The 15549-nt window shown below is 37.0% G+C and overlaps 1 protein-coding gene across 1 annotated transcript in view; it reads left to right on the forward strand.

Annotated features, from left to right (window-relative positions):
- Positions 1-15549, forward strand: part of LOC124788744 (teneurin-a) — a 191951-nt gene that overhangs the window by 126363 nt on the left and 50039 nt on the right. Inside the window, exons 16-20 of the mRNA XM_047256026.1 lie at positions 8207-8400; positions 8479-8739; positions 9657-9849; positions 11337-11498; positions 14754-14985. Coding sequence (XP_047111982.1) covers positions 8207-8400; positions 8479-8739; positions 9657-9849; positions 11337-11498; positions 14754-14985 — 1042 coding nt within the window. The remainder of the gene's footprint in view (positions 1-8206; positions 8401-8478; positions 8740-9656; positions 9850-11336; positions 11499-14753; positions 14986-15549) is intronic.

Here is a 15549-nt window from a genome sequence, read left to right on the forward strand (position 1 = left end):
TATCTAAGTGAGAACTGCACAAGGCCTGACCACGTCATTAGAAATAATGCATGATGACCAATCAATAAATGAAAAAAACACTCTAAATTTTTGGTATTTATACAATAATAGAAATGGTGTATCACCCCAATATGTTGTGCAGGTGTGTTGGTATCATGATTGTTCCTGCACAGGCTGGAAGTGCACCCTTGACTTTTTTTGCAAAAACACACAGTCACCATGAGTGCAACCTACAGGTAGAATGCCACACACAAAGAACTACAGCATTTCAGTTGAAGGTAAGCACCAGTAGGGATATGATACAGATGACTGTGGAACAGTAAAGTAAGCATCCATCGTACTATGAAGTACAGTCATGACGAACGATCAGGTTCACATCATCACGCTGCATACAGAAGAATTTTAAGCCAGGAAAGTTGCTTGATGTGTACACTGGAGTCAAAGTGATGTGGTATGAACATGGAATTACTTCCAATCGACAGGTAGTGTCGAGGACTTCCACCACACTAGCTGTTCACTTTTGACAGGATGACTGATATCTATGACCTTTTTGGCAAAGGAACTGCAGTCTTTAGAATTACATTTGGTATTCAAACAGGCTCCAGGACATCATGTATCTTATCAAAATGCATAGGAGATGGTTGCATGATCCAAACTCCACTCCCGACATCCAATGGTAACATCACTTTGTACATGACAACACCACAGACTCCATAACTAAATTGTATGGGCAAGGAAGCATGCAGAATGGACACCCCAGGACTGGTGTTGGGTGGTGTTCATGGATGAAATTTAGGTCTGTTTGTATCCTGGAAATCCTTGGTAACATTTGGAGACAACCCAGGAATACTGGATGACTCCAGCACTATGTCCACATATTCAACAAAGTCATGGTGGATTGTTGTTTCGGAGCGGCATTATATGTGGCCTCCATACCCCACTCTTACTTGTTGAGGGCAGTCTCACTGCTTAGTGGTACAGAGTTGAGTGAACCATATTGCCAACGTTTTGGTGACAGTACAACAAAAACCAGCCAAAGTTGCAAATTTTACTCTTTTTATTCACTTGATGACTAGTTTCAGGCCGGGACCCATTTTCAAATCATCATTACGTACCATATTTACTCGAATCTAAGCCGCACTCGAATCTAAGCCACACCGGAAAAATGAGACTCGAAATCAAGGAAAAAATATTTTCCCAAATCTAAGCTACACCTGAAATTTGAGACTCGAAATTCAAGGGGAGAGAAAAGTTTTAGGCCGCACCCCCAAATCGAAACAAAGTTGGTCCATTGTAATATGAGAGACAATTTAGGTCGAATGAATGACAATACAGCTACAGTAGTTTGGTTCGAGTCATAAGCTCAGCAGTTAAGCTTTACCAGGTAGCGATTACTATGCTATGCTCCGTCCGTATTTATACGGGTACCCTTCCTTTTCCACGTGCTTCGTCTGGTTTGAATTGATTGCTTATTTTTCATTGATCTGATAAATGCCGTTCTCTTTGTTATAGGTGTTTACATCACTCAGCTGAAAATGCATTACTGTACTGTGCATTGTTTGTCGCATTCTGATAATGAGTGTTTATGTCCTGTCGCCGCTCGCGGCACGGCTTGCTTTTGTGCGTGCTTCTGCCGCTTACAGTAAAAAAGACAGGAATTGTCTCATTAGCGAAACCATGGCAAGACTGCTATTTGTTGTTACTTACACTGCAGTTTTCTTTGATAATGATCAACAAAAACCAAATAATAGACTGCGTATGATAGATGATGTTCTGAACGAGAGTTTAGCGAAAATTTTTCTCCATTTGAAAATCTTTGCAGGTGCCTCTTTAGTACATTACATTCTGCACAGAAATTAGTCATCTTAGATTTAAAAATCTAGTCAATTGCCGTGCTTTATTTCTGACTGTATCACTATTAGACATAAGAATAATACAAATATAAACATGACATGATATGTATATTCTTCCGCGTTTGCTGTTGTCTCACTCTAGTTTCGTAGTTTATTAGGCAGACAATTTAAATGAGATAGCAGTAAACATGAAAGAATACATGGCAAAATGTTTATATTCGTATTATTCTTATGGTGAAGACAATACTGCATGTGATTCACAATTCATAGAAGTTCCTCTTAGCAACCACCTCTTCTCACAGGTAGGAAAAAATTCAGAACGTAGCGTTGGCCATATTGACAAACATCCCAGTCTTGCCAGTCAGATTTTCGTAGTAAATTGAAATTCTGCTACATTTGAAGATGAACAATACGGAATTTTTATTTACTTCGTTGGATAATGTACGAAAATGCAGTGGTCGAAACCGGGGGCCGAGAAAAAAGCTCGTCTTCCACCTTTTTTTTTAAAATTTATTTACTGCTGCAGAGGTTTTGGCGCCAGTATTTATCTTTGTGCCTGCAAAGCAAGCCTGTGTAGCACTACATACAGGGTGGTCAGAAAATATGTGAAATAATTGTAGGGATGTTACGGGGCAGGTTGTACTGGGACATAAATGTTAAGAAAGAAATTCGATACGTTGCGCCGTTTCCGAGTTATTTAGCATTGAAGTTAGTCAATCAGATCGTCGCGCACGTAAATTCAAGTTTCAACTAACGAGACAAAGCACTCGTTGGGCAACACCGCCCTGGCAGGCCGCTTGAATGCGAGCGCGCGACACCCCGATTGGCGAAATTCTATGCTAAATAACTCGGAAACGGAGCAACGTATCGAATTTGTTTCTTAACATTTATGTCTCAGTACAACCTGCTCTGTAACATCCCTACAACCATTTCACGCCATCTGACCACCCTGTATATTTGACAGCAAAAGTTAGTTGTGGCGGCACCTACCAACATTTTTCGGAACTTCCACCTACTTTGCACTCGATTCTAAGCCGCAGGCGGTTTTTTGGATTACAAAAACTGGAAAAAAAGTGTGGCTTAGATTCGAGTAAATACGGTAGTCAAAAATGTTATTTCACATGTGAAGTGGCCTTCCTGTTCCCTGTACATGAATCCAATCGAACGTGCATGGGATCAGTTGAAACAAGTTGTTTCTGGACGTCGACAGTGATCATGGGCTCTGTACGAATTATGCACTATTACCATTGAAGAGTGTGAGAATTTGGACCAGGACTGGCTTGATGTTCTCATTAATCATATGTCATGAAAGATTCAAGCCTGAATCAAAGCAATGGTACATTCCACCATATATTGACATTATGCAGGAGTGCTGTGAAAAAATCCTATTGGAAACAGGTGTTTTTGTCATTACACAAATGTTTTCTTTTTTGATATGGTGATCTGGACACATTGCAAGTGAATACATACATGTGCCTCTCAGCCACCTTTTATTTTCTGTTCCATGAATTTTGAAATGAAAACTGGAGTTCACATATTACAATATTATTAAATGTCTAAGCTGTGCAGCTTGAGTCTTATGGAAATATTGGAGTTTGGAAATGAAAGGGTCTAAAAGTTTTCTTACTTTTGTATTTTCATTCACTAATGTTTATGGCATCATATTCTGGGACAGTTCATCATTGAGGAAAAAAGTACATGTTGCACAGAAGCAGATAGTAAGGATAATATGCGGTGTCCACTCAGGAGCTCTTTAAACAGTTGGCGTACTGACAGTAGCCTCATATTACCTTTATGTCCTTATTAAGTTGATTGTTAACAATCACTCACAGTTTGAAAACATTCATAAATTTAATAATAGAAATGATTTATGCTATTTATCACTCAGCCGTAGTGTGACACTGAAAGCAGTGAGGCATTCATCCATGCAATTTTGGAAGGAGATGGTATGGACCAAAACAAGAAAAAAAAGGTTAGTAAACATGGGCTCTGAAATGCGTACTTTAAGAGCTGTGAGTGCTTGTTCAATAGAAGAGATGTCTCACACTATCAAAGAAGAACAAGTATGCATTTTCAAGCCCATGTTTACCAGACTTTTTTACTTATTTTTGCATAAGGAACCTTTTCTTAAAGTTTGTCGGTGGTTTTTTGGGACCCCTATATTTAATGTCGGTGGGCATTTTAAAAAAGAAGGCCCATGGTTATATAACGTAATCCTCCTATGATACACTCCTCTTTTGCACAAATTTGTACTTACTGTGCTTATGTGAAGGCTCAGCTTCTACCAAGTTTCATATAAGCACATATCATAGTTATGTTTGAATTGGTTTTCTTTTGTAAAAATTAGTATTTCATATATATATATACAAACAAGGAAGAGACAGTATTTTCGGTCTTTAAAAATGGGTCTACAGGAATGCATTTAGCTTTCAGTATCATCTGATAATCTTTTTCTGTATTTTATTCTTTTAAAAAAATTGTGGAATCAGCCCAAAACTTTTTCTGTACGTCTTTAATGAGTATTTATGACCATGATACATTGTCACCAATGATGAGCAGCTTGTATTTTGATTGAGAATCCCTACAGCAAATGTTAGTGTATTGAGTTTTTTATTTATATTGGTAAGGTGCGTCTCCTACTTCAGATCCTCCTGAATACATATGCTGAAAAAATTTGTGTGACTGACATCTGAGGCATTTTTTCTGTCATTGGTGAAAACAGGGTTTGCAGGATGGAGGTGTTGTGTGGTGTTAAAGTTAACTGTCCCAGTTTTTTTCAGAATGTATGATGACCCTATTGGCCCTGAACTACTGTGTTAAGCTATGCATAACCGATGTTACAGTTTCCTGCAGATTTTCCCCACGATGTAATTTAATTAGAATTTTAGTGTCATCTATAAAGAATACTGTGAGTCCATCAAGTATTTTATCAGCCAAATCATTTACATACAGCAGAAATAAGATAGATTCCAGAAATGACCCTTGTGGGACTCCATACTTGACCTCCCCCATTACTGCATATACTAGAAATTTTTTGTCTTTTGCTGTCTTTGTATTTTATTTCTGTAATTTGTCGGTGGTTATTGAGGTATGATTGGATCCACTTTTCTGACTGGTAATTCCGTAATTACTTTCTTACATAAGAGAATATCGTAATCAGTAACATCAAAGGCTTTGCTAAGATCAAGAAATATTCCAGATACATGTTGCTTATGATCCACTGCTTTTAGTATTTCATTTAAAAAGGCAATTATTACTGACTGGGTTTACTTTCCACCCCTGAACCCATGTTGTGAGTCATTTATCATCTTTTTTTGTTTAAGAAACCTGTTACTCTTCTAAGGAACAGTTTTTTCCCATAATTGTGCTCAAGCCTGGCAAAACTGAAACTAGCCTATAATTATAAATTTCAAATTTTGCACTCTTCTTATGCAGAGTCATTACTTTTGCAATTTTAAGGCTATTTGGAAATATGCCACCCTCAGATGACTAATTTACTATATTTGCTAGTGGTTCCACAAGAAATGTTGCGCTATCTTTGATGATAGTATCTGATATTGTATCAGCATCCATAGAACCATTATTAGACAATAATGCATTTGCATGATTTTTTATGATCTGACTTTACTCTCTTACTTACTGTCTGGTTGTTTTTCATGATGTGTATTTATCAGCTGCTGTGCAATGGTTGAGAAATAATGGTTGAATGCACTAGCCACTTGTCTGGGATCAGTTAGTTTATTGTTATTCGTAATCAGCTGTACGTTACTGTGATAAATTGACCGTCCACCCATTAATCTTCTTATAATTTGCCAGGTTTCTTCAGTTTTATACTTGGAATTTCTCATTATTTTGTCATTTTCTAGGTGTTTCTTTTTTTCTTTTCTTTTGAAATAACTTGTGTTAGTATTCATTTTTATATTTTGAAATATATTATGTAAATTGAAGGAGGAGGGGAGAGAAAGCAAAAGAAAGACAAGGGATTATTGATATTTGCTGTATTAAGACTTGTGTGTGGCATCAGCGGCTATGAGTGAATACGTGTGCCAGACTGGGACTTGAGCCTGGGATCTCCTGCTTACTAGGCAGCTGCGTTAACCACTGTGCCATGCAGACACTGTGTTTATCGCAACTGTGCAGGCTGTCTCGGCACAGTTCTTGGTTCACTCAAACTCCCACACCTATCTGCAGTCCCTGTCCATGTTTGCTACTTTGGGAGTCCCGCAGAGATCAGATGTAATTGTACACCTGCACTGAATGTGGTGAATCCATTGCCCATTGAAGCTTATCAGTTATATGAGTGTCTGGGGATGGTGATGTTACGTATGGTAATATCAAACCCAACATTAAGTATTCGCTCGTTTATAATGAGTTAACTTTATTTTGATCATGTCGGTACAAACACATCCGCTTGAATACAGAGTTCGGAACACACTAAGATCAACGGTTTTCAAAAAAGTTCATTCTCAAAGATGGGGCGGTCGACTCTTGCAGTCAATAACCGCCACAAGTGCATGGTATCTTTTCTTACAGACATGTCCGAAAGAACAGACACCACACAATCTGAACTAGTACTGTGCTTGGAGTACTCATACAATCTACTCTTATTTTGACATGATATTCTTATCCCTTTTGTGATCCACTTTTTTTTTTTGACAGAATTAAATGCTGTTGTTTTCTTGGGATAAGCTATTTTTTAAAAAATGCTTTAATGTGGCCATACACTTATGATATTCTTCATTGGCATCATTACAACTGAATACATCTTTCCAATTTTCACTCTTCAGGAGAAAGAAAAAATATTCCACATTTTTTTGTTGTGAAATTTCTTACAGTGCAACTTATTCCATGGAGTTTTGAGTTTCCTGCAACCTTCAATGTAAGAATTTGAGCATAACCTGTGTTTACTGCTTATATGATGGAAACAAGTACTTATCTTCCAACTATTTAAAATGGGTGATAGAAATCACCAACTGCAGGGTTTTAACTTTGTTTTCAGTTGGCCCAAAGTCAGTGAACTGGGAGAAAAATAAAATGTTTAAAACTTTATTACTGGACACTGGTAAAATATGAGATCATGAACCATCTATGCATATATGGAAATGTTTGAGATGTGAGAAAGTGTCTCAGAACATCATTGCAATTGCAACAATTGTATGATGAGGCAAAGAGCTAGGCACACATCCAAGAAAGAGCAAACTGATTTGAAACTGAAAGTGAAATTTAACCAATAATCTGCCTACATCACTCCTGTTCACCATCATAACAGAATTTTATTAACTTGCCTTTTGAAAATCAAGGATCTGGACACAATGATGTACTGCCTTATGTATCTCTGGACAAAGAGAAATGCCATATTTCTTGAGAAATGAGAAACATTTGTACTTTTCTAAACTATTACTTATTGTATACATCCAGCAAAAATTGAACAAATGCAGTACAAAGCTGCACCGCTATTGGCATAGTCTGTCTGATGCTCAATGTAGGTTGCTAGCACTTAAAAAGTGCTAGAATTTTAGGATAAGTTTACTAACTTTTGTGCCTGTACAAATACTCATACACCGTGTAGCGTAACACTCTTCGGCAGAATGGAGCTTCTTGCCTCCTATTGCGTGCCTGAGTAGTCCAAACAACCTTGCTGTGTGGGGCAATACATTGTCATGTCTGAGAATACTTAATGGCAGCAATCCATGTTAATTTGATTTGTTATTGTTCATTAGGCCTGAAACACTATTGAAGGTGTATTGCTCCAAAGAGACAAATTTTTCATCTCAAAACAGGGTCAGCACTTTGATTTGGATGATGTGAAATCGTGGCATTCCATACTCGCTCTATTAATTTCTGGTTGGTAGTAGAGGACTTAGATTTTGTCTCTGACTATAGCCTTTGTAACGAAGACATCAACTACTTGTTCAGTACACACAGAAGTGACTTACATTTCATCAGTGTGTCGCTGTTACAATCCAGGAGTCACCTGACAAGGCACCCATTTGGAAACATTTTGTGTAACTGGTGGGTCTGTATCAACCTGGGGTCTGGGTAACATGTTCCTTTTTCCCAAGCGTATCCCTCTTTTTATCCCTTAGTAAGGAATAACAGTCATGAAAGATATAAATAGCTTTTTCTACTTGTAACTTGATAGTTCTGGAAATTAAGCTCATGAAGGTAAGAACTGGCCTACCATTCTGTCTTCTTGGATTTTTTTCACTTTCCTGAAATGAACACTCTTTTTGGTACATAAAGTAAACATTGTTACTTATGTGTGCTGCCCCATTTCATATATCTGGGTAGATTTTGCAGGCTCCTGAGTTTGTTTCTTTTTAGCTAAAACTGGAGTTATTTTTCTCTTACAGATTGATACTGAAAGTGAAGATGGTCTGAAGGCAACACAGACTGTTCTTGGTTCAGTTCTTGCCCTGGCATTCAGTCCAACTGGAGATTTATTCATTGCAGAGAGTGATTCAAAAAAAGTAAATGCAATACGTGTAGTTGATTCAGCTGGACGGATAATTGATTTTGCTGGAAAGCAACAAGAGAAGCCGTACAGGTAACACAAAACATTTTGTTTGTAAATGACAGCTAAGAAGTGAAATATATCAGTTGCTTACTTGTATTTTGTTCACAGAACACAAAACTGTGATTGCATAAATAATGGAAGTTCGTCAGTGATGGCTCCTCCAGGAATGTGCCCTTGTGGAATGCCTGAAGATGGCAATAGTGATCATGATGCAAAAGAGACAATGCTGTCTTCAAATGCACAGTTTACGTCCATATCAGCTCTGACTGTTTCTCCAGATGGTGTGCTTAATGTTGCTGATCAAGGCAGTTTGCATATATTAGCACTGGAACATTATCTCCCAGTTCACAATGAAAATGGAGAGTTCAGGTATGTTTTTTTACTTTGAATTTGTAACAAATATACTGAAATTCTCCTACTGCTGTATTAGGAATATGTTAAGCCACAAGCAGTCCTTCTAAAGTTATGTCTTGAACTATCTTTATTAAAGAAAATGTAAAACAAGAGGAAAATTAACCACAAATGTAAGTTTATTGAAGTTTTGTAGTGGCATGATCAGTGCTGAATGAACAAAACCATCATGTGATTGGGCTGCTGGTGACTTCAGATAAGCCTCACGTTGGTGTTGTGCCAAATGTTGCTGTTGGGTGGCATAAATACAAAAAAAATTGCTAACAGCTTTACAAGAAAGGGAAAGATACTTCAACTGAAAATAGAGGGTACAGTGGCATTGTCACCAATGTTAAAATTCCTGTGATTATGGGTGCAGAAGGGGAGCCATTCAGAGTGGTTTAAAAGAGGTGAAGCTAAAAGACATATCACTCGCTAAAGAAATGTGTTTGAATTAGAAGACTGAAAATAAACTTATTGTGTGATTATATTACATACGGAGTCAAAAGGAAATTGATGTATTGTGTCTGTCGGAGCACTATATAAATACAAAAATCTTTTTGTTAAAATAGAAGTCTCTATAGTGGCCTCTTTCTGTAACAGAAATATGGAGAAATTATTTGTCATGTGTGTTGAACATAATATCAAGTTCACATGTATTGAAACTGAACATTATAGGTGAGCTTTCCTGAATGGGATCTGACTGATATAATGTCATATAATTACATCTCACTGCTCTCATCCACATTGATTCCACTCATTTCATTTAATTGCTTATAAGTTTTTACAGCTTATAAAGTTGCATTATCATTAATATTTTTATAATAATATAATGGCATGCTGAGTAATACTAATTTACCACAAGGGAATGTGTTATATGTTTCTTTTGTTTCCAGGATTCCATATCCACCAACTCAAGAAATCTATGTTTTCAATCGTTATGGTCAACATGTTGCAACAAAGGACCTGACATCTGGAAAGACTCGTTATTCATTTCTTTACAGCAAGAACACAAGTTTTGGTAAACTGTCAACTGTTACTGACAGCTCTGGGAACAAGATTCTTTTCCTCAGGGACTATAGCAATGTTGTAAGTATTGCAAAGTATGCTGTCTAACAATGTGAAACAGCTTCATTAAATGCCCTGCATAAAATATTAAATTTGTGCTCTCAGATAGAAATATTTTATATTCTGTAAGCACTAATTTTAATTGAAATTCTACATGTCTTAAAAGTAATGACAATGGTTTGAGTTCAGTATTAAACAATTAATTCTTTAATACATTTGTTTGTGTGACCATCTTCTGCAGCAGCTGTTAACATCTGTTACTATAGGTTATCTGTCTTGAGCTGACTGCAATCTAATTAAAAAGAATTACACCAGACGTGTTTCGCTTTTATTTATAAAGCATCTTCCGTGGTTATTGGTGTTTCTTTATAGATTTTGCTTCTTCTCTCCTTGTTAGCAGCATTTGGTGTTGAAAGGCTTCATTTCACTTCTGCACTTAGCAGTTTTTGGCATTCTGCAGTATTTCCTGCTTTGCATTACTTAAAATTCACTTTGAACAGTTTAAGAAAGTGAATTGTAAATAGTGCAGTGCAGGAAATACTGCAGAATGTCAAAAACTGCCAAGTGTAGATGTGAAATGAAGTCTTTTGACACCAACCACAGCTAGTAAGGAGGGAAGGAGCAGAATACATAAAGAAACACCAGTAACTGCGGAAGATGCTTTATAAATAAAAGTGAAATATGTTTGGTGTAATTCTTTTTAATTAGATCACAGTCAGCTCAAGACGGATAACCTATAATAATAGAAATTAATTCTTTGTTTAAGTCATATTCAAGCAGCTGCTTACAAGCTGCCAGAACTTTACCAATCATGGCAGGTTGATGGTGAGACCTCACATCATCTGAAATCCAATCTTTCACACTTGTCATACAATGAAGGCTTTCACGACCAGATGTTTCAGCTGCTGATAATTCTTCTGCGTTGTATGGTCGTGGCCCATGAAACTCTTCTATCCCAGACGTTTTGCCCAAAGCTACATTGGACATCTTCTGAGGTGATCCTGGTTGTGCTGAGTCTTGCCGACAAGACTTGTCGGCAAGACTAAGCACAACCAGGAGCACCTTCGAAGATGTCCAATGTAACTTTGGATGAAACGTCAGGGATAGAAGAGTTCCATGGACCACAGCCATACAACCCGGAAGAATTCTTGGCAGCTTTCACACTTCAGACATTCTTCCATAACGAGTTTAAAAAAGGGAACAAAGAAAACTGTTTAATATTATGGAATTAGACTGAAAGCTGAAAAAAGCTCTTTTGTTATGTTTAAATTAGGCATTAAGGTAACACCTCACTATACAGCTGAGGTAAGGCTTCAGTAGGCACAACAACATTTTTGAAAATGTTGTGAAGCTTACAGATGAATCCTTCTTCATAATTAAGAGAGTACACATACACCTGTATGACAAATAAAATGTAAATTTAATGTTTTCAGTATTTTCAAAATTTTCTAAAATGTAAGGATAATGATAAGTTAAATAAATGTCATGGACTAACAAATTTGTTGCAGGTCAGTACTATTGAAAACACCCAGGATCACAAATCAGATCTTAAGATTTCTGGAGTAGGTTTCTTGGTGAAATTCCTAGAGAAAGGAAAAACGGAAATTGATCTTGAATATGACAGCACAACAGGCCTGCTTACAAGTCGGTCAGATTCTAGAGGTGGCGGTGTAAGTATCTTGTCAGGTGATAACTTAAACTAGACCTTAAACTAGACAGGTTATGTTGAAACTATCATAGTATAAGAATACCCAATAGTGTTATACTGCATAAAGTAACCGAGCGAGGTGGCGCAGTGGTTAGCTCAGTGGACTTGCATTCGGGAGGATGACGGTTCAGACCCGTCTTGTGCCATCCTGATATAGGTTTTCCGTGATTCCCTAAATCGTTTCAGGCAAATGCCAGGATGGTTCCTTTGAAAGGGCACGGCCAATATCCTTCCCCAATCTGAGCTTGTGCTCTGTCTCTAATGACCTCATTGTTGATGGGAGTTGCTGCAATGTCTAATTCTGGGTTGGTATCTACAAGAAAAAAAAATTAAGCATTTATACCTTTGCCAGTAGGAGCTCAGAATGAAAGTAACATTATGGTAAATCACCACACTAAAGACAAACAGAAAAACTTTTACATGGATGGAGGTCATTTTGTGAATTGTGATTTATTAGTCTTGTAACATTATTAATGTAAATCATTTGATTCAGGTACTGGAGACATATCAAACATTTGTTGCAAAATTTCACTGCAAACAGAGAATTGATGCTTATAACAAAACCCTAATAATAATAATAATAATCATAATAATAATATAGCTTTATTATAGAAAACAATCTAAAATAAAATTACACTTAGCTCAAAATATCAGTTAATTCTCCATGCATTTGTGTACTAAGTAGTAACATTTCCCCCACAAACATCTTCTGCAGCCTTCTTTTTATGGATCTGGCTCCATATTAAGTATGTTTTGGCCTATAAATTTATTATAGATTGCCATCCTCATGTACTGTAGAAGCTGTGCATATAATTTCAGTTTGTGTGTGGGAAGAATTCTTTTTATTTCTCATTCTGCAAGTACAGTTAAAATGATTCTCCTCAAACATTTTTTGTCTGCTGTGTAAGAAGATTATAATTTTATAAATTTATAGGGAGAGAACAGTTAGGATTTGTAATTTACAAACTAATGAACAACAAGTTTCTTTTTGCTGTACTGTGCACATGTATCTAACAATCATCTTCAAACAATGGAAAATCCAGGATGGAATGTAACAACATCCCTTAACTCACAGGTTTTGGTCTCTCAGACCGCGCAAAAATTTTCGAACTTGCTCTCCAAGGCCAATTGTGGTGGAATGCTTCTATACTCCCTCTGCCCTCCTTAAATTGCCAAGCCTATGATGTTTTGCTGTAGGCCGCATTATTGTCTTCTGTGTTAATTGCTGTCACATGTTATTGATAGGTGTAGGAGTCTCCTAAACCGCACCTCGTGAGCTTCGTACCTGTTTTCTTCAGTATGGTACTGTATAGTTCAAAATGTGTTGGCACAAATGTGTTATTTTTAACTTTCCCGAGTTTGATGAAATTGTTAGTTGGTCTATGGAGGAAGGTGTCAATGACATAGATCAAGAAATAAACTAAAAAGATGATGATTTTACATTAGCCAGTGATCACAATTCTGCTATCGAACAAGAGTATCATTCGGAGGAAGAACTTCAGCAAAGTTGTAATGGGGATCTGTCTGGGTTTTTTTTTCCAATAAAATACTTAAAGTGTCTGTTAAAATCGAATGTATTCTGAGTGGTGATAAGAAAAATGTAGTTTCCAGCAATGAATGTCAATTTGACAGACACTCTTTGTATCTATCAGGCGGAATTTTTATGCACAAATTTAAACCCTGTAATTTAGTTTTATTAGGAAACATATTTACTAGAGAGATTGTATAATTTTTCAGAATGTAAAATTCAGTACTCTAACAGTCTATATATGTGTACTATTCAAAAGAACCACACAAAATTATATACTTTTGTGTAATAAATAGTAAAATGCTGGAGGCTTTGTTTAGTGCAATAAAATAAACTAGAAGCATTTATACAACACTTAAATCATTGTAAAAATAAATATTATATAGCATAATTTAAAAATTTCAGATGATTTTTGCCCTAAATCTCGGTTAAAACATGGGGGTCCCAGAGACCCCACCTTGTGGTATACGTTACAGAAAAGTCACCTCGTGAGTTAAGGGATATTATGTAAAGGAAAGTTGCATAGGGGTCCCAGAGACCCCACCTCGTGGTATATGTTACAGATAAGTCACCTCACGAGTTAAGGGATATTATGAAAAGGAAAGTTGCTACTCACCATATAGCAGAGATGCTGAGTCACAGATAGGCACAACAAAAAGTCGTGTGCGTGAGTTGCATTTGCATGAGAGAGAGAGAGAGAGAGAGAGAGAGAGAGAGAGAGAGAGAGAGAGAGAGAGTGTGTGTGTGTGTGTGTGTGTGTGTCTGTCTGTCTGTCTGTCTGTCTGTCATCTATTGTTGACAAAGGCGTTAATGGCCGAAAGCTTTATTTGCCTATCTGCAACTCAGCACCTCTGCTATTACGTGAGTAGCAACTTTCCTTTTCATAATATTGTTGACAATTATCTTTCCCTAGCCTAGAAACCCTTACCACACTTAATGCCAGATTCAAAAGAACTATGATATGATAGTTTCTCTGCATTTATGCCAGTAGAACTTGCTATTATTTGCATCACAAACACCAAACCATTTAATATATTTCACAGGAAGTCAATACACATATTCCAGCTTAAGTTCTTGCCCACATGTATTCCACATAATTAGACCATATCAGCATCTGCCACTTCCCCCACCTCCCAGTTTTTTTTCCTTTCTGATTTCTAAACATTCTCATTTCTTCGTAGCTTTTCCTGTCTTTTGCCAAATAAAGAAACTCAAGCATATGCATTCTCTTTCCATGTGTACTGCTCGTTAGTCATCAGAAGCCTTGAATTTCTTTCTTTAACTCTAAGTTTGTCTTAGCTTCTCTTTATTGATAGTAATGTGAAATGGTTTTTAAATCTATCAGTTCTCACTATCAAGTCTTGATGTACATAGTACTTATTTCCTGCTTTTGTAAACTGTGTATTAGTCGTGTTGCGCAGCTACGCCCGAACAGAAAAATATCTACTCTTTAGCTTATCACATTAAGTTATCATCTGTCCTGTGATGAATTCAACAATCTGCATAAAAATAACTGATCTGTGAATTTATTCAAGCTTTATGTTAGCTATATATTAGTACCTCTCATGTCTATCTATTTATTCAAATGCCACTATTAATCAGAGTTGTTGCTTTTGTATAGACAAGCAACATTTTATGTCTGTATGTTATTTCCTGTTGCTTATGGTTATTTATGAATATCCTTTACAGGGTGGTGAAACGTATATGTATCACTATGAATCAAATGGTCGGCTTACTGATGTTATACTACCTACAGGAGAAACCGTTAATTTGGCATCTAGACTTACACCAGAAGATGGACTAACTGTAGAGATCTCATCTCTAATGCAGTCTTTATCTGCTGGAGATTTAGTTCAGCCACAGCATTCTGTCACTTTGAGAATGGAAGACAGAGGAGCAAAACGGCTAACAGTACTTGAAGGTATCTTTCTTTGCATAGAAAAGCTTTAAGTTCTGTAAATATGTTATGTATGTGTATTACAGTAATATATGCATATTACTTAGCGCTACATGATATTTGGGAATTTACACTTGTTTTGTTTTGGATTGCTAAGAGATAAAAACGCTGTGGTAAATAGCGTTAATATTCATCTCTTCAGAATGAGATATTCACTCTGCAGTGGAGTGTGTGCTGATATGAAACTTCCTGGCAGATTAAAACTGTGTGCCTGACTGAGACTCGAACTCGGGACCTTTGCCTTTCGCGGGCGAGTGCTGTACCATCTGAGCTACCAAAGCACGACTCACGCCCGGTACTCACAGCTTTACTTCTGTTCGCAGGAGAGCTTCTGTAAAGTTTGGAAGGTAGGAGACGAGATACTGGCAGAAGTAAAGCTGTGAGTACCGGGCGTGAGTCGTGCTTTGGTAGCTCAGATGGTAGAGCACTTGCCCACGAAAGGCAAAGGTCCCGAGTTCGAGTCTCAGTCGGGCACACAGTTTTAATCTGCCAGGAAGTTTCATATTCATCTCTTATTTGTTTCTATGT

Source organism: Schistocerca piceifrons, chromosome 3, assembly GCF_021461385.2.
Source record: "Schistocerca piceifrons isolate TAMUIC-IGC-003096 chromosome 3, iqSchPice1.1, whole genome shotgun sequence".
Lineage (NCBI taxonomy): Eukaryota > Metazoa > Arthropoda > Insecta > Orthoptera > Acrididae > Schistocerca > Schistocerca piceifrons.